Raw genomic sequence first — 23,327 nt, 5'->3', positions numbered from 1 at the left:
CCCCTTTAACTTTACTGAATATTTTTATCTGGTCCTAAATTTCTCTAATATCCCAAGTTGCTCCTCCAACTAACTTTCTATCTCTCTTTTTTATTTTTTATTTTTTATTTTTAAGTCGAATGTTTCCTCATTAAACACAATCTCAAAAGTTCCAGGACCAAAAGTGACGAACAGAGTTGTTGGACTACAATGAAACAATCTCAGAAGATTAGGAGGCAAGTATGTAATTAACCCATATTTTCTTAATTGCTTTTACCTTTTTCCCTCCTGACGGAAACGGCGTCGCGTCGGTATTTGGGCGGTGCTACAAAACGAGGTGGCGAATAATTTGAAGCAGTTGGCGGCCATGGTCACCATGGCCGAACTGGAAGAGCAAGTTCCCGCCATGAGAGCTCTAGGCTCTCTCTTCAAGCTCACCGAAGTCTTTCTCTGGTTCGTCTCTCCCTCTCTCTCTCTCTCCTATCAAATATTAGGGCACTGACTTTACTCTCTGTGTGTGCTTGGACAGGGACGACGGCTCAAAGGAGACGAAAGACAGGTCCTTTTCCATGAGCCGGCCTGTAAGTCTTTTGATTCTTTTAGCTCAATCACACTTTTCTTTCGAAAATTTGAGACTTTATACTGAACGCTTTGGATTTCGCCGTGTAATTTCAGAAACCAGCTGGCGACGGCGGCGATGGTTAGTAATTCGATTTCATGATTTCTTTGTTATGTGTTTATAGCTATAGTTAAGTTATTTGTATTTGGTGGTATTAACGATTTTAGTGGCGAATTTCGGGGTTTTAGAATGTGGGACTTTGGCGGAGGATATGGAGCTTACTAACCAGATGAATGCGCTGGGGCTTCCCGTCTCATTCAACACTAATAAGGAGGTGAGTTAACATCCGTCTTTGATACATTTCCGTGTGTGTCGGTATATGTAGAATGATGGCATTTCAGTTGGAGATAGAATACTGCTTCTTTCATTCTTTGACGTTCACATTTACCATCACAATTTAGAAGCATATAGTTGCTTTTTTTTTTTTTGTGGTGTGTTGATAACTTGATGCTGGTACGAATTTGCAGAAGAGGAACAGAAAGACGGAGGGTAGAAGAAAGGGAATGCGCCCGAAGCAACCAGACAGTTCTCTGGACGTTGTAGGTGGAGCAATGGAGCCTTCCAAAGTGAGTGAGGGGGAGATTGTTTCTCCTATGATATTCGATGGTAACACAAGCAGTTCTTTGTGTTGTTTGCCAATGATGGGCCAAAGTGAATCATCTTCCTCTGATGTTGCAGCGGGTGCTGTTGAATTTCAGTGCCCTTGTGTTGAAGGAGATAATCCAGAAAATTCAACTGAGATTACTGGTGATGCTGTCAAAGAACAAGATCGTGATGGAATATTGGCCGTCGTTTGTAATGATGCCCAGGGTTGTGACCCTTTACACAGGGGCCATGTGCTCAACGACATAATGAGAATTGCGGTGAGCTCAACTGATTTAGATGCTGGACGTTGCCCTGAAAGCTGCTCAGCAGATGCTGCTGTTGGCAATGATGAGACAGAATCAGGTGAAATATTAATGGAGCATGATCACTTAGAGTGTTCATTAGTGGCTTCCCACGAAGCAGAACTTACCAAAACATGCGAGGACTATATCCCTGAACCGCAACAGGTTTCTGAGTCAATTTCATATTCCATGTGTTCAGAAGTGCTTGACCCTGATGGAACTGACTGCCAAGACAACGTTGATTGCGGAGACTGGATGGTATATTGGGATTCTTACTACATGAGAAATTACTTCTATAATATCAAAACGCATACTTCCACATGGTATCCACCCCCAGGCATGGAATATTTAGCATCTATTGATGCCATATGTAAGCCAAATGATGTGATTTCTGAAGTAATGGAGATTGATGTTAGCACTGACTCAAAGGCAACAGATTTATGTGGTGTGAGTAAAACTGATTCATTCCAAGAATCAATTACTCAAGATGTTTCACAGGGTCAGCCATATCATGAGATCTCCGGGGGGATTGAACTCACTGTTGACACTTCTATGTCTGAAACCACTTTGTCAACTGTCACTGTAAGCAGATGTCCGGTACATTCAGATGAAATCGACGAGAACAATAACACCTGCAATGATGGGAATGCATCATGCTTCTCATCAGATGTCCAGGATCATATCGCTAGGTATATTTATCATCTTTCTATTTTTTTTTTTTTTTGTTTTGCTGTTGAGATTACGAATCTAATTTGTGTGTATGATATTACTTTGTGATGATCCTGAGACTTTGTTTTCATTGCATGGTGCTCACAGTATCAGAAACAAAACCAAGCAGTTGATTTCTGATGATGTCTGCAACAGTGGTTTGCAACCAATTCTTGCTGAACAGACTGATGAACAAAATACTATTGAACTCAATAAAGAGCGTAATGAACCTAATTTTTGTCAGGAAACTCTCAAAGATTGTGAAGATTTTGATGCGTTTCAAATATTAAATACAAGCAGGTAAAATTTAGAATAACGGTCTTGATTGGTCTGTTTCAGCTTTGTTTTTCTAAAACTGATATGAGCTTTTGTCTACTAATTTTTTGTTCGCAGCTTGTCCCATAAATACACTGATGAAGTGTCTGAGGATAGTAATATGCATTCAGGAAATGAAGTTTTGGCAACAAACCAGTTGGAAATGCAGCTTGACCCTGCTGTACAAAAACGGAAGAAGAAAGTGAGAAGAAAGAAAATTCAGAGAAAATTATCTAATGAGAACGAAGGTCAAAGACTTAATTTTATTGCTGCTATTAGTGCATTTATAATTTCTTTATATAGTTACATCCTTTCTGATGACCAATCCTCATATAGCAGAGCTTCTATTTCAAGAGCTGTTCAAAGAGTTTTCTGCTGATATGGGAAAATATTGGTGTCAACGGTACCTATTATTCTCCAGATACGATGATGGTATAAAAATGGATGAGGAAGGATGGTTCTCTGTCACTCCAGAGCTTCTAGCTAGGCATCATGCAGAAAGATGTGGTAGTGACGTCATCATTGACTGTTTTACTGGAGTTGGTGGGAATTCCATCCAATTTGCACAGATGTGGGTCATATCTCATACAATTTTTACTATTTTTCCTTTAAAACAACAACAAAGATAAAATAGGAAAACAGAAACTATTAAAAAAAACTGAAAATATGACATGTAATTTCATTTCTAAGTGCATGGTGATATGGACAACATTTAATGTCCTTCAATCAAGATTTTCAGATTCATAAGGTTTCAATCAAAGTTATAGGCTAGCTAGGGATGAAATCCTAATTCCATCATTTTCTTATACATGCGATGTTGCAGAAGCAAACATGTAATTGCAATTGATATTGATCCAAGGAAGATTGATTATGCACAGCATAATGCTGCCATCTATGGGGTTGATGACAGGATAGATTTCATAAAGGGGGACTTTTTCCGCCTGGCACCAAAGCTGAAGGTACTAAAACTGACTTCCTATGTGTTCACAGTTTTCAATTTCGTAGTTTGTATGGTTTGGGACTGCAAAATGCTTTCAGTTATGCTTTACTAAACCTTGTGCTTTGGACCTATGGTTTATTTCCCATGCTTTTCCAAATTTCTTCAGTTCTCAAATTTTCCTTTACTTCAGGCAGACACGGTCTTTTTGTCACCCCCGTGGGGAGGACCTGATTATGCAAAAGTAGAGACATACGACATGAAGACAATGCTTAAGCCACATGATGGGTGTGTTTTCCTCTTCTTTTCCTATGTTTTTTCTTTTAACTTTTGGAGTTGGTAATCATATTAGTTTATCTCATTCTCTCTGGCTCAATGTAACTAGGTCGATTATTCGTGCAGATATTTTCTCTTTAACATTGCAAAGGAAGTTGCTTCTAGGATTGTCATGTTTCTCCCAAGAAATGTTGATATCAACCAATTAGCAGAGATCGCTCTATCGGGGTCTCAGCCATGGTCACTAGAGGTACTTTCTTTATTTGTTTTTTTCAATGGGGAGTTGATATTCGCACTCATTTTAGCCTCTCACACGTGCCTCTTTATTCCTGGCCTTTGGATTAAACAAATCAAATGGAGATAACGGACATAATTAAATAGGGGTGTGTAGGAGGGGAGAAACGGTGTGTTATCATTTCCCTTTTCAGTCTATAACGCCTTCAAGTTTCTTGTCCTCCCCACTTCCCACCAAAGGATAGCACTGCCTTGAGGGAATCATCCACCTAGAATGCCACTAGTCTTACTGTTTAGAACATTGTTAACTCTTTTCTGAAAGTACATTGCATCAACTTTTATGTATCACCAAACGGAGTATTGTACTCTTATCTCCGACTGTTGGGGTATTATTTGATCTCAGGTCGAGAAAAACTTCTTAAATGGCAAGTTGAAGGGGATAACTGCTTACTTCAGTGACATGGCCAGTAGATGACGATAATGTAGACTATTCATCAGGTGGTGAGGTTTTGAGCAGCACCTTAACGTAACGTAATGACTTGTGAAACGCGATCAAACAGTTGCAGTTTCGAGTAGTAGAAACAGTTTGTCCGGAAACAGGTGCGGTTGCATACATCTTAACCTCCCCAAAACCATGTGTTGGCTCTGAAGACAAAGTTTCAGCTTTGTAAAATTGTAGAGTCCTGTAAGCCAGTCTTGTGCAATTAAAAGTCGTGTGGTAAGCAGTAGGCATGTATCAATGAGTTGGGTTCTGATTGAAATATTTACTTTTACAGCAAGAAAACTTTGTTTTTACGACGCGGTTACAAAACCGGGATTACCGGCAGTATATAGTGGCCGTCCTGTAAACTCTTGGTCGGTCGTGCTGACCAATTTAATGGAAGTAGAGCAATTCTTGACAAATCAAGGTTGATAATTTTTTTTTTTTTTTTTTTTAGGTGACAAACGATAGTGTTAGTGTTAAGAGCGAGGGGTATTGATGAGGATCAAACCAGCATTAGAGTGCGTAGGCATAATTGTTTTTTATTATTGTTGTAAGGCGTCATCTTCGTTACTCCGTAAACAAATCAAGAACTAATTAAATTTGAGTGAATTAAATACAGAGATCAGAACACTTATTCTCGAGTCAGATTTAAAAGTTTCCAGTGGAGAATATAGGGAATTTATTATAATGTGATTTTAGCTGCATAAAACCGGTTTAAGCGGCACGAGTTTAGCCGTTTATGTTGTCCATTGCCATGGGCCGGACATAATGATGGCCCGACGACCTTATCGGTAGTCAAAATATTCCCAATCTTTTTTTTTATTTTTTTATTTTTGTAAACTAATATTCCCAATCTTTCCTTCTTTTATGGCTCATCAGTTTTCTCATGGATTTACCTGAGTTCGTGGCATAGATGGTTTCTGGAATTGAGGTTGGAGGGGATTTGGTGGTTTTTGGAATTGAAATATGTATTCTTCTCTGAACAATACTTGGCTACTCAAAAATGAGTAGGAATTCCTACTCAAAATTATCCGTTATAAAGTTCGTCTCTGTAGAATATCAATTAAAACTAAGATTGTTTAGTCATCAAACTGTTTAAAAACAAATGAACGATATTGGTAAAAGTATTATGAATCATCTATGTATTTACTACAATAGATTGACTAAACGACCTTAGTTTAATTTTTTTTTTTTTTGCAGAGATGATCTTTACAGTATGATTCATAGTATGAACGGTTCTGATCATAAGCACGAAGCTCTATGATTAAAGCACTAAGAGTTCTGAGTAGGAGTTCATACTCTTCTTTAGGTAGCCAAGTATTGTTCTTCTTCTTCGTTAAATTCTCTTCAGTTTTCACAATTTTAACTTTAAATTTAAGAAGTAATACTAGTTCATTTCCAATTATACAAAATACAAACACATGTTGGATTTTGAATAGGACTATCACAAGTGACGTGGATCTAGTGTATGAACAAAGGAATCGGAACCTTTTCGGATCCCAATAATCTGAGCCCAATGATCTTTCGATCCGGACTGTTGAAATTTGATCAAACGGCTACAATTATTATAATTTTTAGAATGGACTCCTATTTGTAACTGTTAGATCAAATTTCAACAGTCCAAATCATTTGATCATTCGGTTTAAATTATTGGAATCCTGAGAGGATCTGGTTCCATGAACAAAATCATTTATCTACACTGAATATGTTAGTACGAAATGTTTGATAAAACATTATTCTGTAAAAAAGTTAAAAAACAAAACATAGCGTTATAAGTTTAGAATAGTGGCATTAGCGTACCTATTGCATTTTATACAATCCAAAATCTTATCTCTCCTGATTTTTCTCTGTTTGACTGAATTTCTCACTGCATTTTATACAAAACACATTTACGATTTACTTTTTGAGTAGTTCTATTTTTACCTTAAAAACTCTCGATCCTTTCTTTAACTTTCCAATTTCAAAGTTACCTTTAAGTTAAAACACTTCCCTCCCACCATATTCTAACCACCGGAGGATCCCCTCTTGAGCCCAATGAGAGGATCTTCTTGACCAAATGACTTGGGCCGTTGAATGAAAATCTAATGGCTACAAACAAAAGATCTCTTTAAAGTTATAATAATTATAGCAGTTGGATTTTCATCCAATGACCCAAGTCCTTTGATCAGGAGGATCCTCTCCTTGGGCTCAGAAGAGGATCCAAATCCCTAACCACCAAAAGATGATTCAACCTAAAAAACCACCAAAGATGACTGGTAGTTCCTTCCAACAAAAGAAGAAAAACAAAAAGATGATTAGTAGCACATGCATGCTTTAACATGAGCGCACTCGAGTTGAGAATCAACGAGACAGGGACGAAGTAATAGATATGTGTTAATAGGGGCATCCTTAAACAAACAAAGTCATAAATTTAAAAGCTTAAGAATTTATCAGACAAAACACCACCATATTTCATAATGTTTTTCATACAACATATTACAATAACCCTCGACATGTTTTGAAAACGTTGCATGATAACTTCATTACTCATATCATCAAATATATCTCTGTCTATAAAAATAATCACGTTATCATTCATCTATTAATTTTCTATCCGATTTATCAATCGATTATTTATAAATTATATGGCCGAATATGCATCACGTTTAATTTATATTCAATATGTACATTTTTCAAAAAGCAAAACTGTGCCCCCAACCCTCGCGCCCCAAGGTGGCTCCATCCTTGAACGAGAGTGATGTAATATGTCAAGTCATCACTTATCATCTTTCAAACAACTAGTGATTGATTTGATAAAAAAATACAATTCGCAACTGAAAAATTAAATATCAAAAACTCATTCTATAACGTTAGCATCTGAAAAATATCGATCTAAAAATTTAGGCGAAGTAACTTTAGGTATCCGTCGAGGACAAAACATCAGCTTGTTGACCCATTGATCACACTAGTTTTCGCAATTAATAGCCAATGTTCATAGAAAAGTACTATTTACACATCAATTTTTACATAATACATACCTTTGTTAATTTTTTTATCATTGATATTCTTCAATTTATTTAATTTTACAGTAAAAAATTGAGAATAAATATATAAAAAGTAAAAATAAATGTGCGAATATCATCATTTATTTAAAACCTGGCCAATAAATCGACTTATCATATTAACATATGTGTGAAGAAGAGTCAAGCAAGCTAAATAATATTATGTTCACACTTCTAACGTGGGCAAGAAAGTAACTTAATTGAGATGATATTAAATACACGTCTTAACGAAACTTACGATGCTGACATGTTGCTAATTCTAATATTATAATAAAATATCAACATCTAATACAAAATCAATTAGCCACGTTGATTTATAGCGCAAGATCCACTCTTAAATCATAAAACATTATCACACGCAACAAAAATTCATAAATCATAATTCATTGTAAAAAAATTCGTCCAAAACACTCATTGGTTTGTCAATATTATCATCAAAAATTCAAATTCCTTGTCACCAAAAGTCACACCATAAAGTCCATGCTACCATGTTTCACGAAAAAGGATTGTTGTCGAATTCTTTTCCTGAGGATTTTGAAGATTTCGTAATTGTGATCATTTATCGTATATCGTATGATCAATTTTTTGTTAAATATTATTTATATTTAATTTTAAATTTTAAATAATTTCTTATCGCACGATAAACGATCGCAGGAATTCTCGAAATCCCCAAGATAAGAATCCATGTTTGCCCACCCCAAACTCCAAATCGGGACCCAGCTCCTGCCACATGACACATGGGCCCCACAATCATTTTTGTCTTTTGCATAGAGTGCTTTAACGTAAGAGAAAATAATAATACTTCTGCATTCGAATGCAAGTTCAATCTATCGATTTTTCTTCGTTTTAAAATTTAATTATTTAAATAACTTATTGTTTGTCAAAAAAAAAAAAATGTAAATAGTTTAAAAATTTTGAGTTTTAACGATAATGATAAAATAAAGAGTAAAATAAATAGTATCAGAATTAACTTTTTAATGTAAAAATATGATTTTTCGTTAAAAAAAACAGTACCAGCAATTTTTCGTTAAAGTTCTCTAAAAATAAAGACCACTGTTATTTTATCTTAGTCAAAGCTAATCACGACCCAGCATTAAAAATAGCAAAAATTATAATTAATCCCCTTTAATTAAACACTACTGTCTATTTGATTCGTTAAACAAAATCTTAAGCGTGATTAGGTTTGCTTAATGACAGTGACATAATCGTATAATACCCGCCATTTCACACTCCCTCCGTTACTCTCAGCGGGATCTTCAACGAACAAATTTGGTAATCTGAAAAATGCAGGAGCAGAGACCGGGTTTCCGAGTCCGCGACCCGAGCACTGACTCCGTAATCTTCGCCTTAGAGTCGAACTTCAGCCTCTTCTCCTCCGCCTCCGCCAGCGTCGACCTCTGCTCCTTCGACCACGACGACTCCACCGCCTCTGAGATCTCTCCGGTACCGAAATGAACTCGCATTTTCTGATTGCATGCTTAATTAACTGACTGGAAAATTGTTGACATGTTGATTTGGATGCAGCAGAACTCGGCCCCACGCGATCGCCGCCACGAGGAAAGCTCGAGTGGTCCAGATCGCGATCCGGATCCGAACAGAATCCACGCTTTTCAGCACACTCGTCGTCTCTCCGCAAGGGGAGAAAAAGCCAAAGGTATTTACAGCTCAGAAACGACGTTGCTTTTTTCCCTCACTTTTTCAATTTTCAAACTCTCACTATTGCTTTTGGCTGCTTCGAGCTCGCGCAGTTCAAAAGGAGGACTCCGACTCAGATTTCGTCCTCGATTCCGCCAGAAGCTCCTTCTCTCTCGCCCTCAAAGGTAAAATCCCGGTCCAAATTAGTCCTGTCCAATCCAGTCCAATCCGGTCCTAACCAATCAAAATTCTCAGCTTTTAGCTTTTAGCTTTTGGGTTTTTTGTTTGTTTGTATAGAATGCCAGGACCGGCGGTCCAGATCTGAAGCTCTATCGAAGAAGCTAGACCGGCCGAGACCCGCCTCGTTGGACTTGAACAACAATGCCTCTGTGTCCTCGCCGAGATTAGGCGCGATAAAGAAGGGTTCAATGGCGTCTCGGAAATCGGGTAACTTCCCCAGTCCCGGCACACCGAGTTACCGGCACGCGAGTCTCGGAGTTCAAAAGGGTTGGAGCTCGGAGCGAGTCCCATCGCATAACAATGTGGGTAGGAAGAATACGACGGCTGCGATGTTGCCGTTTAGTAACGGGAGGACATTGCCGTCTAAGTGGGAAGATGCTGAGAGGTGGATTTTGAGTCCCGTTCAGGGGGATGGCGTGGTGAGGCCAGCTTATCAGCAGACCCAGAGGCGGCCCAAGTCGAAGAGTGGTCCGCTTGGGCCTTCTGGGGTTGCGTATTACTCATTGTACTCGCCGGCAATGCCAATGTTTGATGGGACCAATGTGAGTAATTTCATGGCTGCTTCTCCGTTTTCGGCTGCTGTTATATCAGCTGATGGGTTGGGGTTCCAGTCCAGTGCCGAAAATGGTAGCTTTACGACGCGGGCAGAGCCTTGCATTGCTCGTTCGGTTAGTGTTCATGGTTGCTCTGAGGTGCTGGAGCAGCAGTCTTCATTGCCTGACTCTCAAGGTTAGTGTTTAATTTGCTAATTGGACGTCAGTTTCTTAATTGAGCTGAGTGATTTAATAACAATCACTAGATTGTCGAATGAATGAGCAATTAATGAAGGTGGTTTAATTACCATGTCATCAAACAACGGTTGACATCGATTCAGAATTGTTAGAACTAGTGTACTTATGCATGGATGGTCTGTTTACAACTTTACATTGATTTATTTACACCAGATGTAAAGTTTGATGGCCCCAATATGGTCAAGGATGCAGCTACGAATGTATCTCGGGCAGTTTCAAGAAGGGACATGGCAACCCAGATGAGCCCAGATAGCGCTCACTCATCTCCCAGAGCACGGGCTTCTTACTCTGCCTCCACTTCCTCTGGTCTGCCTATTTTGGAAGTGCAGAGTGCGGCTTCTTCAAAGTCGGAAGTCAGGGATGTGCAGGTAGATGAACGGGTCACTATGACAAGGTGGTCCAAGAAGCATAAAGCTCGAAGGCCTGGGAAGGGTTCTCATATTGGTGATGGTTGGAAAAAGAAGGATGCAGACGTTCAATCTGCTGCTTGGGATCTCTCTGACACGTCGAAGAGCATTTCAAAGTACGTTTGCCACCCAATTTGTTCATTGTGCATTATTTATTTCTAAGGAAAATGAATATTGTTATATGAACTAATATTCAAAAATATGTGCTGATACATGTCTATTCTTCAGAGTTAATAGAGAGGAAGCAAAAATCACTGCTTGGGAGAACCTTCAGAGGGCAAAAGCTGAGGCAGCAATACGGAAACTGGAGGTTTCTCATCTCTCTCTCTCTCTCTCTCTCTCTCTCTCTCTCTCGCACACACATATTAGACATGCATTTTTGTATATATGCTCTGCAACTATATCCCTCTCTCTCACACACGCGCACACATATTAGACATGCATTTTTGTATGTATGCTCTGCAACTATTGGCCCTTACTTCAATCTGGTTCAGATGAAGCTTGAAAAGACGCGATCGTCATCAATGGATAAAATCATGAACAAGTTGAGATCGGCTCAGAAGAAAGCTCAAGACATGAGAAGCTCAGTCGACCAAGCACAAGTTGCGAGGACCTCACGTAAAGCTTTATCAATCCGAAGAACTCGTCATATGGGTTCTTTCAGTGGTTGTTTTACATGCCATGCTTTCTGATGCCTAATCCAGCCACATGTTGCTCCGCTCAAGCTATAAAGCAAGGTAATTGGTCTCTGCAAAATTGTATTCCTTTTTTTTCTTCCAAATATTAGCTCCTCAATCTGTGTTGTTTCTTATGATGAATCATGAATGGTGATTGTGCTTTAACATAACACGAACCATTGTAGTTTAAAAACTTTTAGAAATGACAATGGTTCGTGTTATGTTAAAGCACAACCTCTCCGATTTATTAAAAGCAGGTAATTTGGGTGCTCAAATCCTGATTAAGTAAATGCAAAAGGCATTGAATTTGTATGACTGAAAATTACGTGCCTTGCATCTTAAGTTTCATCTCCTTAAAATATAACCCTAGTTTGGTTCACAGATGGATCGATCGATGGAGGGGGAGAGGAAAACTAATCCTTTCGCAGTTTGGTTCACGGCTAAATTCTTCACACTCTCGATTTGGGAAGGCAAAAAAGATAGGTCTTTGGTAGCTCAAGGGAAAAAATCTACATCTTCATGCATTTGAAGTTTCCGATACAATCCAATGTTGCGTTTGGAGTTAGTATTTGTTCAGTGTGTAAGTACTTGAAATTTGAAAATCGAAAGAATTTGTTAGGCCAACATACGATCCATGAGTTCAAACTCATATCTATCATCGGTAAATAAAATCACTCTTGAATGATTTATTCCATAACATCGATCATACATAGAATAAATAAAGTTGTATATAGGCTATAGCATATAACATAACGAATTTATTTGGTTTGTCAACCTTTCCCAGCAAACACCATGTTTTCCGGGAGAAGTTTTGCTGCGAAAGTAACTTTTTTTTAGTAGTGTATCGTTTGTCCAGTTGGATTATTAGTAGCTAGACTAACATAACTTGAATTAACTTTAGATTTATTTTCTGGAGGTAAGCTTTTGGGAGTGGCATGTGGGACGGGATCGATCCCAATCGAGTAACATTGACATAATCTTGAGGAGCATGAGCTACCAATCCAGGAAATATTAAACCAAAAAACCTAGCCATTATCATAAGCCAGCTTTCCTTGTATTCTGAACCCTTTATTAATGGGAGTATGAAACTCCTAATCAGCTCCCACAACGCATTTAACCGCATCGGTATGAAGAATAGCAAATTGAAGTAGTTCTTGTTGGGTGCCTCCTCCAACTCCTGGTTCCAATCACAATGTGTAATCACTGTTAGTCGTATAGCATGAAACTTGAAAGAAACGTACATACGCACTTTTTAATGTATATACATGTGTTCGTTTACTAACTTTAGTATACAATAGATACGTATACAATGTTCAATAACCCTCGATCATTCACATTTTATATCGTGCGTCTAATATAGTATTGCGAGAAGAGAAATCTCATAGATTCAATGATTATGTAACTAGTATTATAAGAAAAAGCATTTGATACTTACATTCACATTATGATCGCTTAACAAGTTAGGTAAATGTTATTTAGACACATAAAATTTATTTTCTTTAATGCAAGTTTGTTCTACAAATAATGATATCAATCTATATTTGTTAACGAGCGTATATGCTTTGTGTGTACTAAATTACTAATAGTACACGAGAGAGAGAGAGAGAGAGAGAGAGAGAGAGAGAGAGAGAGAGAGAGAGACTAACCTTCCCTTTATAGAAGCTGTTGAAATAAAGGCATGGAGCAACGTGCTTAAACAATAGGGTTGTATCATCAAATGGTACCCTAGGCACCAAGTCATTGGAATAAACATACCTCATATACCTCACCCCATAATTTTTCAGCTTCTTCGTCACATAGCCCGCAAATTTCTCATCCCCCACCCTCGGCTGTCCAAAGGTGTACACCCCCTCCAGCTTCTCCATCAACCATGCATATTTCTCCTCGTAGTCATGCATTGCCAGCACCGACGCAAACAGCACCGCCAGTGCCCCTCCCAAGCTGTGACCTGTCAATATAAATTTGGCATTCTTGTTTTCTTGCAATAAATCCATCAGAATTTGTCTGATTTTGTAGTAAGCGAACTCATGATCTTCTGTTTCGGGTTCGAGGGGCCAGCTTTGCTCTGTTTGCATGCCGAGAGCTTTCATGAAGCCTCCGTGGGTCTTGCCGATTCCGGCAAACTCGCACCATGAGATGTCAAAATCTGTCCTCCAATCGTCGGCGCTGAATGGTTCAGTGCCTCTAAATGCGACCCAAACCAAGTTGGGGTCAGATGTTGTGTCTTGGAACACGAAGGCTTGGGTTGATTCTCGTTTCTCGTAACCTGTGGGAAATTTTTTATGATATGCAATAAGAACAAGATAAAAAATGCTAAACCATATATGATTTTGTTCTCGTATTTTGTCGATTGTAGCCATGTAGTTTAGGGTCCTCGTCCTTCAATTTTCCAAATTATAGCTTTGTAGCTCACTATGGTCAAAACATCTCTCATAGTTTGCTTCACTAATTAATTGCTTAACTATTAATTTAGTGGCAGTTCATTCGTATTTGTTGTCTGGACAAGGACTTATGCATGATTGATCGTTCGCCATCATAAGAAATTAAAATTTTAGTAGATAGGGATCCTAGCTGTGAAAACGCTGCAAAACCTATTATTTGAATTACAAGAACCGAAATTAGAGTTGCCCAAACTATAAGAAATAAAATCATAAAACCACAATTCAAGTGGTTCCGTACCATTCCAAAATTTGTAGAACGCTACGCGTTTCATCTGCGCATTCCAAAACGATTAGTAGTTGTTGTTGTTAACACTTCAAATTAATAATAGTGCTAATTAAATAAATTACCTTCCAGTATTCACTGACAACTTTTTCAGTGAATTCTTCATTCTCGTACGACAATTTGGCTGCCATCATGGACAGCGACCCTTTATATCTTGTGTCGTCAGGTTTCATGTTGTGGTCTAATTCAATTCGTGTGTCAAGAAATCCAAGCAGGGATTTGGTTGATGATGTATATGGTATCACCACCTTTCCTGCACACCGCCCCCTTAATTACTCATTTAACTAATTAAGCAATAGAATTATATTAATGACCAAAATATGAATAATGATTTACTTTAATTATTGTGTTGCCACTAGGTTAATTTTGGTGTTCTGATCACCAGTTTGGCTGCATTGGTTGGTTTAATAAACTGAAAAATATTTAAATATAACTCATCCGGTCTTCTTTTACAAACGCATTAATTAGTTTGTTACGTATATTTTCCTTGTTTAAAATTTCGAGTTAAAGACGTTGGTGTTAGCTTAAGTCGTGAAGCATACGAGGTAACGAGCTAGAATTAGCTTAATAAAGATAAAGATCAAAGAATGTTCCATTTGGTGCAGGACCTGAATTGTCTGTCATCACCCGAAGGCGAAGGGTCGTACAACAAAGGAATTAATCGGGAGTTTGCAAATCTTATAAACGACAGTTATGAGACACACCTTTTAGCCAGTTTAGGATGAGCATGAGCAATCCACCGTTGCTTGATACAAGATTTAGCCACTTCTCCAGAACACCCCCAAGCCAAGCCATGGGTTTTCTGAAGAGAAGGAGGATGCATTGAATCACGGTAGAGAAGAAGATTAACAACCTCCGTTTGAAGTCAAGTTTTCTTACTGCCGAGGAGGTGATGAAGTTTCTCTTTTCTATGTCAGAGGAAAAGAGGAGTCGAATGAGCTCGATGAAAGTTGCTTCTTCGGGCTTGAGAAATACATAACTGAGACAGGCAGGTCCCTTAGAAGCCATGATAGTAATTGGCAATTGGATTATGTCCATGATAGGAGGGAAGGGACTCTATATTTATACATGGTGATGAATGGCAAATCAAGGGATTATTTCTTAATTTGAAATGAATTAGGTTGCTTATTTTATTTTCCATAATTACTTATTAAAGGACTTTTAGAAATATTATTATTGAATATTGTTCTTTAAGCGGCAAGTGTTTTTCGTGTTTTATCTGTTTCTCGTGTGTCTATTATGTTCTCTGCAGTGACGGATCTAGAATTCTAATATCGGGTGATCCTAATATAAAGATTCTGAAAAAGATTAGATGAAAATAACATTGAAAAATTAATTGATAAACTATTAACTTTTCATTCATAATCTTTGAACCAACAACATTACAAACTACAGAGACTAAATTTGTCCATGACAAGGTTTCAAAATTTGAAAACGTGGCATGATAGTTTCTTTGTCAATACAAGACAAAACATCTTTCTCAATGTAAAAAACTAAGTTTTCATTTAACCATATATTCCATTTTGTTATAGAATAGACACTTAATGAGATTCATGGCAAAAAATGCTATTTCCACTGAAGCAATTTCAACTGGTAAAAACAAAGTTAATTCAACAAGTAAATACACGTATTGAAAAACTTGATGCAACCATTTTTCCACTATTTTTCTTAGCAAGACCATTAATCCCTTGCATTTGAGAAGAAAAAAATCACTTATTAAACGCATAGAATGATTTTGTTAAAATAAAAAATAAATAAAAACACATAGAATGATTACTATTAAGTTGATCTTCAAGTGCTGATAGGTATGCTTTGTAAAATTTCTAGGATACAATTAAATGAGATAAAGTAGTTGTTTTTGTCATAAACTATAAAAGAATCGTGTGGACTCAAACTAGCCAAATGAATGAGCAATTTGTTACTTGTCTTATTGAAATGGTCATTTTTGTGGGCATTACGTCGTGACCTCCCTTGAGCTACATTTGTGTCATATTTTGACATCAATATGAAGTTGGACATAAATAACGACGATACTTTGTCAAACAAAAGATCAACTCCTTATTATAAAAGTTCAGAAATTTCGCCTCAATAATCATAACAACTTAGCAGTAATTATAATCTGTTATGACTTTATCCAATGCATATCAATTTTAATATCCTATATTATTAATTTTGACTAAGATAAAAAATTTACTTAAAGTTGAAAATTAGGATATTTAGTGGTGGTGAAGATGGGAATTTCTTCTTAATAATAATAGGTTTGAAATACTTGTAATCTATAATGATTTTTTTTTTATCCAATACACATCAATTTTAATAGTCTATATTATAAATTTAGATGAACATAGAAAACTTACTTAAATTTGAAAATTAGGAGGTTAAGTGGTGGTAGAGATGAGAAAAGTGGAGTAGCTGGTTATGGTCTGGTGAAGATCTGTTGTAGATAGGGAAAAAAGAAATTGAGAATTGAGAATTTTTTATCACGGACAAATCTTAGCATGTTGTACATGATAGTGAATGACAACACGCATAGTTGCACGTTGTAGATATCTCTAATATTAGAATGTTAGAAGTCAAGTTTGGTGTCTCAAAACTTCACCAAAAATAATTAAACTATAAAGCCACTCAAACAAAGAAATTTAACTCACGTGATTTACTATTAGGAATATTAATAAATGATAGAAATATCCAAATAAAAAACGAAACCAGAAAGCAAAGTAAATAAAAAATAAACTAAAAAGAAAAAAATGGAAACACAAACGTGAAGGAACCTACGTTGCAGACTTAGCGGTTTCGGTTCAGTTGATTGTTGCATAGCACTCAAATAACTGCATAAGAAATTAAAAACCTTTGATGTCATTGGAGAGAAGAAGGTACAAACAAGATGGATGATGATCTTATTCATTGACGACAGCTGGAGATGCGTGCATGATGTCGTCAGTTTCAAGGAATTTCAAGGCGCGTGCAGAAAGACTAGTACCTAGTATCCATAATGCCATTTTTTTAAAGAAAAACTAACGAAAAGTTAAAAAAAAAATTAGTTTTAATGAAAAATAACATATAAAGGTGTAGTGAATAGTATCAGGAAAAGGTAAAAATATGATTTTTCATTAAAAGTGAACAGTACCGGAAGTGTTTCATTAAAACTTTTTTTATTTTTTTATTTACCGCTTACATAAATATATGGTATAATTATACATAATTAAAAAAAATTAAGAAAGTGGAACACCAAAATTTTGCAAAATTTCAAATATCTTTAAAATTTGAAATTTTCACCTCTTTAATTTCCCACCACTCGCCACTCTTTATTCCTAATCAAAATCCTCTGGCATCAGGGATCCGATCCAAATTAAATGGAACCCTCAAGTGGGAGAAAAAGAGAGGCACAGGAGAGAAAATAGTGGGTTCCTCTTTCTTTATATTCTCCTTTTATTTTTTTCCCTTTCATCTCTACACTTTAGTTCTTTTCATGCCTGTTTTTTCCTAAGCCTCATGAGTTTTGGTAATGGCTCCTGTAAGAGCAAGAACAGTAGCTCCGCACCAGTTGGGAAGGCTATGTTGACTGGAGAAGCCGACCTCCAATCAGAGGTCGCCGTGGCAGCATGCTTGCCCCCTCCTTTTGTGCTGGGTGTGTGTCTCCTTTGTGCTGCAATCAGAGATCGCAATGGCGGCATGCATCGACCTAACAAATCATAAAACTAATTTTAAATAAAAAATTTACAATTTCTGTCCGTACGATGTACGATAAAAAGATATAATTAAGATTTTTATAATACTCATAAAAAAAATCCGACGAGAATCTTCTTTCTCAGTTTGTACTTAAAGGAAAGCTCACCTATTGAGGTACTCAAGTGGCTATAATTTCATGTAACATTTAGATAATTCTTTTTTTGTTATTCGTTCATCGTGTAATTAGTTTTTGTTAGTTACTGTTTACATTCAATTTTAAATAAAAAAATTTACAATAATTTCTAACTGTATAATGTACATAAACGAATATGATTTGAAAATCATCGAGATTCTCACAAAATACAAAGTTAGGTCTACGTCTTAATCTCATTAATTTTTTGTGGAAAAGAAAATTCAAACGACGATACTCATTCACAAATTGAAACTTGTGGATTAACTTCAAGTACAAACAAGGAAAGGATACGAGGTTAGATTAAGGTTAGGTCTACATCCTAATCTTATTAATTTTTGACAAATTATGACATTAATTAATCCACCCAGATGATAACACATGTTTGTGAAATAATAGCATACACAGACGTACGGGGTTGGTAAGTGTACGTCAACACATGGCATGGGAATGAATCTTATTACACGCCCATTGCAAATTGAGTTCGAAAAGACATTAAATATTATAAAACTATGGAAGCAGTTTTTTAGTTTGGATTGCACAATACGTGAGTTCCACGTGTAGTTATGTATATGATGATAGGATAATTGTTAGAAAGATTAAAATTTTAAATTAAATTTGATAAATCATAAGATATAGTATAATGCAGTAATTGTTATTAACGAACTTATTTTATATTAATAACATATTATTTGATGATAATGGCAGAGATGCGCAGTTTCCCTCATTTTACAATTTTTTTTTCATATTTTGTGTTTTACATATTTACTTGTAATCATAATCTTCTTAAATTAAAGTGAAGTGTGGAGGATCTTACCGTAATGTCATAGAATTTTGGTTAACAAAAAATCTTTTATTAGTTTTTCCCAATTATCATATTGATTTCTTTTTCAGTTTGTTTATTTGTAATTATTAGGGTAAAGTACAAAAAACTACCTCAACTATTGGGGTCATGACAGTTTCATACTTCATCTTTTAAAATTGACAATGTCATACCGCATCTTACGAATTTGTGACAATGTCATATCTCCGTCAATTTTTCTGTTAAGTGCTGACGTGTCAAGAGACTGGGACCACTTTCTATTAAAAAAATATTATTAAAAACTAAATTTTTTTTTAATATTTTTTAAATATTAAAATAATAAATAAATAAATAAACCTTAGTCGTCCCTTCCCTCCCCCTCTCTCTCTTCCCCATCTTCATCTTCTTCTGCTTAATCTTTAACACCAAAAAAAAAATTTGAAAACCCAACCCCACCTGCCCCCCAGCAGAAGGAGGAAGAACCGAAGAAGAAGAAGGAGGAGGAAGAAGAGGAGGAGGGAAAAAAATAATAAATAAATAAAAGTTTGAAAACCCAACCCCACCTGGCCCCCCCCCCCCCAAGAGAAGGAGGAAGAATCGAAGAATCGAAGAAGAAGGAGGAAGAAGAGGAGGAAAAAAAATAAAAAAATAAAAAAATTTGAAAACCCCCCCCAAAAGGAGGAGGAAGAACCGAAGAAGAAGAAGGAGGAAGAAGAGGAGGAGGAAAAAAAAAAAGGAAACTGCAACCCAGAAAAAAAAAAAAAAAAAAAAAAAAAAAAAAGCCCAGAAGAAGGAAGAAGAAGAAGAAGGAGAGGGGAAAGGGTATGCCACACCCCTAGGAAATTTTTTTGTTTTGTTTTTTTATTCTTAATTTTTTTAATATTTAATTATTAAAAATATATTTAATTATTTTTTAATCCAGTTGGATTAGTGAGTGGTCTCTGTCTCTTGCCACGTCAGCACTTAATAGAAAAATTGACGGAGGTATGACATTGTCAATTTTAAAAGATGAGGTATGAAACTGTCGTGATCCCAATAGTTGAGGTAGTTTTTTGTACATTACCCTAATTATTATATTGTAGTAAATGTGTAAATTTGGTGATTATAATGCATGATATTAGATCCCAGTGTATCGTGGAAACAATCTATGGTTATATTGCATTGGATAACGTGAATTGCTCGTGGTAGAAACTGAAACATTTTACCATGTTTAGATTCTTAACCGGACAGTGTTTATGATGGATTACAATCTACTATGTTGTAGTGCTCCCTCGCATGGCTTAGTAAAGAAGACTTGCTTTTAATTTTTTTTTTAATAATTTAGTTTAAAATGACATTATTTTAGTCAAGTCATTTTATAAAATAGAACAGTCTTCTTCTTCGTTGTTCATTTGCAGAACCTACACAAATACCCGGCTTAATTAATAAAGACGACTTGCTTTTCCTCACTCTGGGTGATTATCTAGGGAAGAAAGGTTTCGGCGTTTCGCTTTTAGCTAATTAAGAGGGACAAGTTGTTTTAGCTGTGAGAGCGAATTAATTACGTGGGTTCAACAATACGATAAATTTTTTATTGTAACATGAACACAAGTGGTACATTATGTGTTTTAATAGAAGTGGTGGAAAATTTTATTTTTTAAATTATTAACATTTTAGCACATATATCTCATCATTTGTATGACATGTGATGTATCATCCCGTGTACCTGTCACATTGAAAAATCTCTCCAACAATACCAACATCTGAATGTACTTTTCCTCACTTTTGGGTTTGGCCGAGAGAGAGAGCAAACTTTTCTGGATTTAACATGGGCTAGTTACTGTAAGTGACGAGTGACAGATTGTAGGAGTGATGCATTGAGCTCGTTATAACGATGGAAAATGGGAAAGCGCGACGGCACATTGGATGCATATAATTTACTTAATAATTTGGAGACCATGGGTTTGGCAATAGCTGCATTAATTTCCATGTACTTTTCCTCATTTTAGACAATAGAAAGTCCTTTTAGATGAGTTACAACACTCTTTATCCTTGTGCAGAAACACATGCAAAAACCAGCTTTATTCTCAAGCCCATTCCATGCACTTTGCATATTGCTAGAATGGTATCAGAGCATAGGAATTAAATACTTTTGAGAAGAAAGTGTTAGAGAGGATTTGCATGAGCTAGATATATATGTTTGAAATTTGAAAGAGTATCTAATTCCTATGCTCTTATACGATTCTAGTAGTACGAAAAGTGTATGGAATAGACTTGAATATAAAGCTGATTTTTGCATGTGTTTTTGCAATGGCATATTAGGGTCCTACTGAGAAAGATATATACTTGAGTTGGTTTGATCGAAGACAAGGATAAGGAAGACGGTTAAGTAATATATGCATATAAAAAAAAAAGAACTTTAACGAAAAACTCATAGTACTGTTCACTTTAACGAAAAACCACATTTTTACACTAAAATTCAATCCTGATACTATTCACTTTACCCTTTATTTTGCCTTTATCGTTAAAACTCAAAGTTTTCAAGTCTTTTTCATTAGTTTTCCTTAAAAAAATGAGTTTGATTGACATCTTGTAGTGAAATGGGTTTAGAAAGGAATTATTTGGAGACCAAAGGAAGCTGAAATGTGACTACAATGGTGTGCACTAGGCGCTGGGCTAATTTTTTCCATCGACCACTGGTCTAGAGCATGATAGAAAAATCCCAAATCCAAAACAAAAATTAAATAGAATCAAAATAAATTAAAACGGAATGAAAAAGTAAATTCCTATAAAAACAACTCATTTATTTATCTCTTTCCTTGGTAATTGATGACCACTGCCACACCATTCTAGTCACATTTCAACTTTCTTTGGCCTCCAAATAATTCCTGTGACCCCGTTTCGCTAAAAGAAGTCAATCAAACTCATACATATACATACATATATATATATATGTATGTATATTACTTAACTTTCCCCCCTTATCTTTCTCTTCGATCAAACCAACTCAATTTTATATCTTTCTCATCACTTAATATTACGGTTTAGTGGTGTTTCTCTTTATTTATAAATAAGAGGTCTTAGATTCGATTTTCACTAAAGACAAATTTGAACCACATTATTGATAGTCCATTGTGAGGCTAAACTCACCCTCCATTTAGTGCAAATAATATCGTTGATTCAAAACAAAAAAATTATAAATCTTTCTCAATAGGACCTTAATATGCCATTGCAAAAACACATGCAACAAAAACTAACTTTATATTCAAGCTTATTCCATACACTTTGCATACTACCTCCCATTACATATATATAAATCGAATGCACATTTAAAGAAAAATTGTGTGAAGATTACTTGTGATATAACTAGTAATATCTATTTTTGACTGGGGATAAGGGTTTTCAGCAAAGGTTGTGATCACCTGAAACACGATGTGTTGTAATTATGGGTCAGTCAAAAACCGCAAATAATACCATTAAAGGATTAGTACCGTTTTATCAGAATAAGCAAGTTGGAGAATGAGAAGAGAAACAAGAACTCGAGCGATTAAAATCTTCAACATCATCTTGGACATGGAATAATTGTATATATCCAAGGTCTTGGGGCTCTGTAGGGGTAGAACTTCCAAGATGGTCACAGTTTTTTATTTCTTTTTTTGCTATACCTTGAAATAAAATAGTGTTTTATCCATTCCAATCAAATTTCTGCCTATTAATACAAATTCAATGCAGTATCATCATTTTCCATTTGTTTGTTCTTTTTGTTGCTTCAAAACCATAATTTGGGAATCACCATGGGGTGGTTCAGTGGTTGGGAGCAAGCTTCAAGCCTGTATTCCACAAGGCACATCTTTAATTTGATTCTTGGCACAGGTGAATCACACGATGGTGGCCAGATGGAGGTTGAAATGCCTCTATAAGTCTTTCCAATCCCCAAAAAGATGAGCTGCAATGGTGAACCCCCAACTGGTCTCCTTTTAAAATTTTAAAACAAAACCATAATTTGGGTGCTCAATAAATTATATATGTATATGTATATGTGTATATATGTATATGTGTGTGTGTGTGTGTATTCTGTTTTAAGAAGATATTAAGCTGTTTGTGATAAATTTACATACGAGTATAAAATGGGTATAAACAGAATCTCCCCAATCATGTCTCATAAAACCAAATACAAAGAAAAGCTTTAGAGCCACACCGGCCCAACACAACTGTGCCGTTAATCGACTTCAGAATTATTTACCAGAGGAATACGTTTTTGGGCGTGGGCAAGTGAAGGAAGGACTTCCGCTCGGATCTCTATCACTCACAATGGTATTAGGCGTACCATGTAACTTGAGCACACCTTTCACAAACACATCAGCAACAGTTTTAGCAATATAGTATATGGATGAGCTAGTAGGAGGAAATGTTCGTACTTAGTCAACCTGTCAATCACCACCAGTATAAATGATTTTGCACTTGCCAATGGGAGCCCCTCTCCCTACTCCACTTCGCTGTGCTCAGTGCCACTCCTTGGCAGTTGAGTCGCGTCACCCCTCTATGAAGTCCATTGAGATGTCGACCCAGGTATAGACAGTGGTTGTGGTGGGGAAATTGCTTTATAATGGGTTTACTCACAGACATCACAATATTGACAAATCTTGAGAAGCATGAGCTGCCAATCCAGGAATTACTAAACCAACTACCCAAAGCATCCTCATAATCAGCTTTCCTTGTATTCCGCAACCCCC

At 36.3% G+C, this 23,327-nt stretch overlaps 3 protein-coding genes across 4 annotated transcripts; 2 read left to right on the top strand and 1 right to left on the bottom strand.

Moving 5' to 3' along the window:
• Positions 1-164: 164 nt before the first annotated feature.
• LOC137742709 (uncharacterized) lies at positions 165-4,852 on the top strand. The gene is made up of 12 exons (XM_068482651.1): positions 165-432; positions 509-560; positions 655-679; positions 787-872; positions 1,066-2,174; positions 2,302-2,493; positions 2,587-2,756; positions 2,848-3,079; positions 3,332-3,467; positions 3,639-3,733; positions 3,848-3,971; positions 4,359-4,852. Exons 1-12 carry the CDS (start codon positions 347-349, stop codon positions 4,428-4,430), a joined length of 2,379 nt encoding a protein of 792 aa, XP_068338752.1. The 5' UTR covers positions 165-346; the 3' UTR covers positions 4,431-4,852.
• A 3,891-nt stretch (positions 4,853-8,743) lies between these two features.
• Positions 8,744-11,851, top strand: LOC137746326 (uncharacterized). Its single transcript, XM_068486415.1, has 8 exons — positions 8,744-8,923; positions 9,008-9,134; positions 9,229-9,300; positions 9,413-10,084; positions 10,300-10,669; positions 10,782-10,863; positions 11,048-11,290; positions 11,613-11,851. Exons 1-7 carry the CDS (start codon positions 8,765-8,767, stop codon positions 11,243-11,245), a joined length of 1,680 nt encoding a protein of 559 aa, XP_068342516.1. The 5' UTR covers positions 8,744-8,764; the 3' UTR covers positions 11,246-11,290; positions 11,613-11,851.
• Positions 11,852-11,936: 85 nt separating this feature from the next.
• Positions 11,937-15,020, bottom strand: LOC137746334 (triacylglycerol lipase OBL1-like). Of its 2 annotated transcripts, XM_068486424.1 has the most exons (5): positions 14,659-15,016; positions 14,020-14,207; positions 13,910-13,943; positions 12,877-13,496; positions 11,937-12,407 (listed from the first exon to the last, which is right to left on the bottom strand). In XM_068486424.1, exons 1-5 carry the CDS (start codon positions 14,990-14,992, stop codon positions 12,102-12,104), a joined length of 1,482 nt encoding a protein of 493 aa, XP_068342525.1. In that variant the 5' UTR covers positions 14,993-15,016; the 3' UTR covers positions 11,937-12,101. The 2 variants fall into 2 exon arrangements, with proteins under 2 accessions (XP_068342525.1, XP_068342526.1); XM_068486425.1 differs by lacking the exons at positions 13,910-13,943; positions 14,020-14,207 and having other exon boundaries at positions 14,659-15,020.
• Between the last annotated feature and the right edge of the window lie 8,307 nt (positions 15,021-23,327).

This window comes from Pyrus communis, chromosome 1, assembly GCF_963583255.1.
Source record: "Pyrus communis chromosome 1, drPyrComm1.1, whole genome shotgun sequence".
Taxonomy (NCBI): domain Eukaryota; kingdom Viridiplantae; phylum Streptophyta; class Magnoliopsida; order Rosales; family Rosaceae; genus Pyrus; species Pyrus communis.
This window is presented reverse-complemented; position numbering and strand designations above follow the sequence as displayed.

Bases quoted from the DNA above. Each gene is read 5' to 3' on its own strand.
- LOC137746326 (XM_068486415.1), top strand. From the start codon at position 8,765: ATGCAGGAGCAGAGACCGGGTTTCCGAGTCCGCGACCCGAGCACTGAC. The intron at 8,924-9,007 runs GTACCGAAATGA...TGGATGCAGCAG, and splicing joins CCGCCTCTGAGATCTCTCCG to AACTCGGCCCCACGCGATCG. The intron at 10,670-10,781 runs GTACGTTTGCCA...TCTATTCTTCAG, and splicing joins ACGTCGAAGAGCATTTCAAA to AGTTAATAGAGAGGAAGCAA.
- LOC137746334 (XM_068486424.1), bottom strand. From the start codon at position 14,992: ATGGACATAATCCAATTGCCAATTACTATCATGGCTTCTAAGGGACCT. The intron at 14,208-14,658 runs GTGTGTCTCATA...GGCGGTGTGCAG, and splicing joins CATCCTAAACTGGCTAAAAG to GAAAGGTGGTGATACCATAT. The intron at 13,944-14,019 runs GTAATTTATTTA...TGGAATGCGCAG, and splicing joins TTGTCAGTGAATACTGGAAG to ATGAAACGCGTAGCGTTCTA.
- LOC137742709 (XM_068482651.1), top strand. From the start codon at position 347: ATGGTCACCATGGCCGAACTGGAAGAGCAAGTTCCCGCCATGAGAGCT. The intron at 873-1,065 runs GTGAGTTAACAT...ACGAATTTGCAG, and splicing joins CATTCAACACTAATAAGGAG to AAGAGGAACAGAAAGACGGA. The intron at 3,468-3,638 runs GTACTAAAACTG...CCTTTACTTCAG, and splicing joins GCCTGGCACCAAAGCTGAAG to GCAGACACGGTCTTTTTGTC.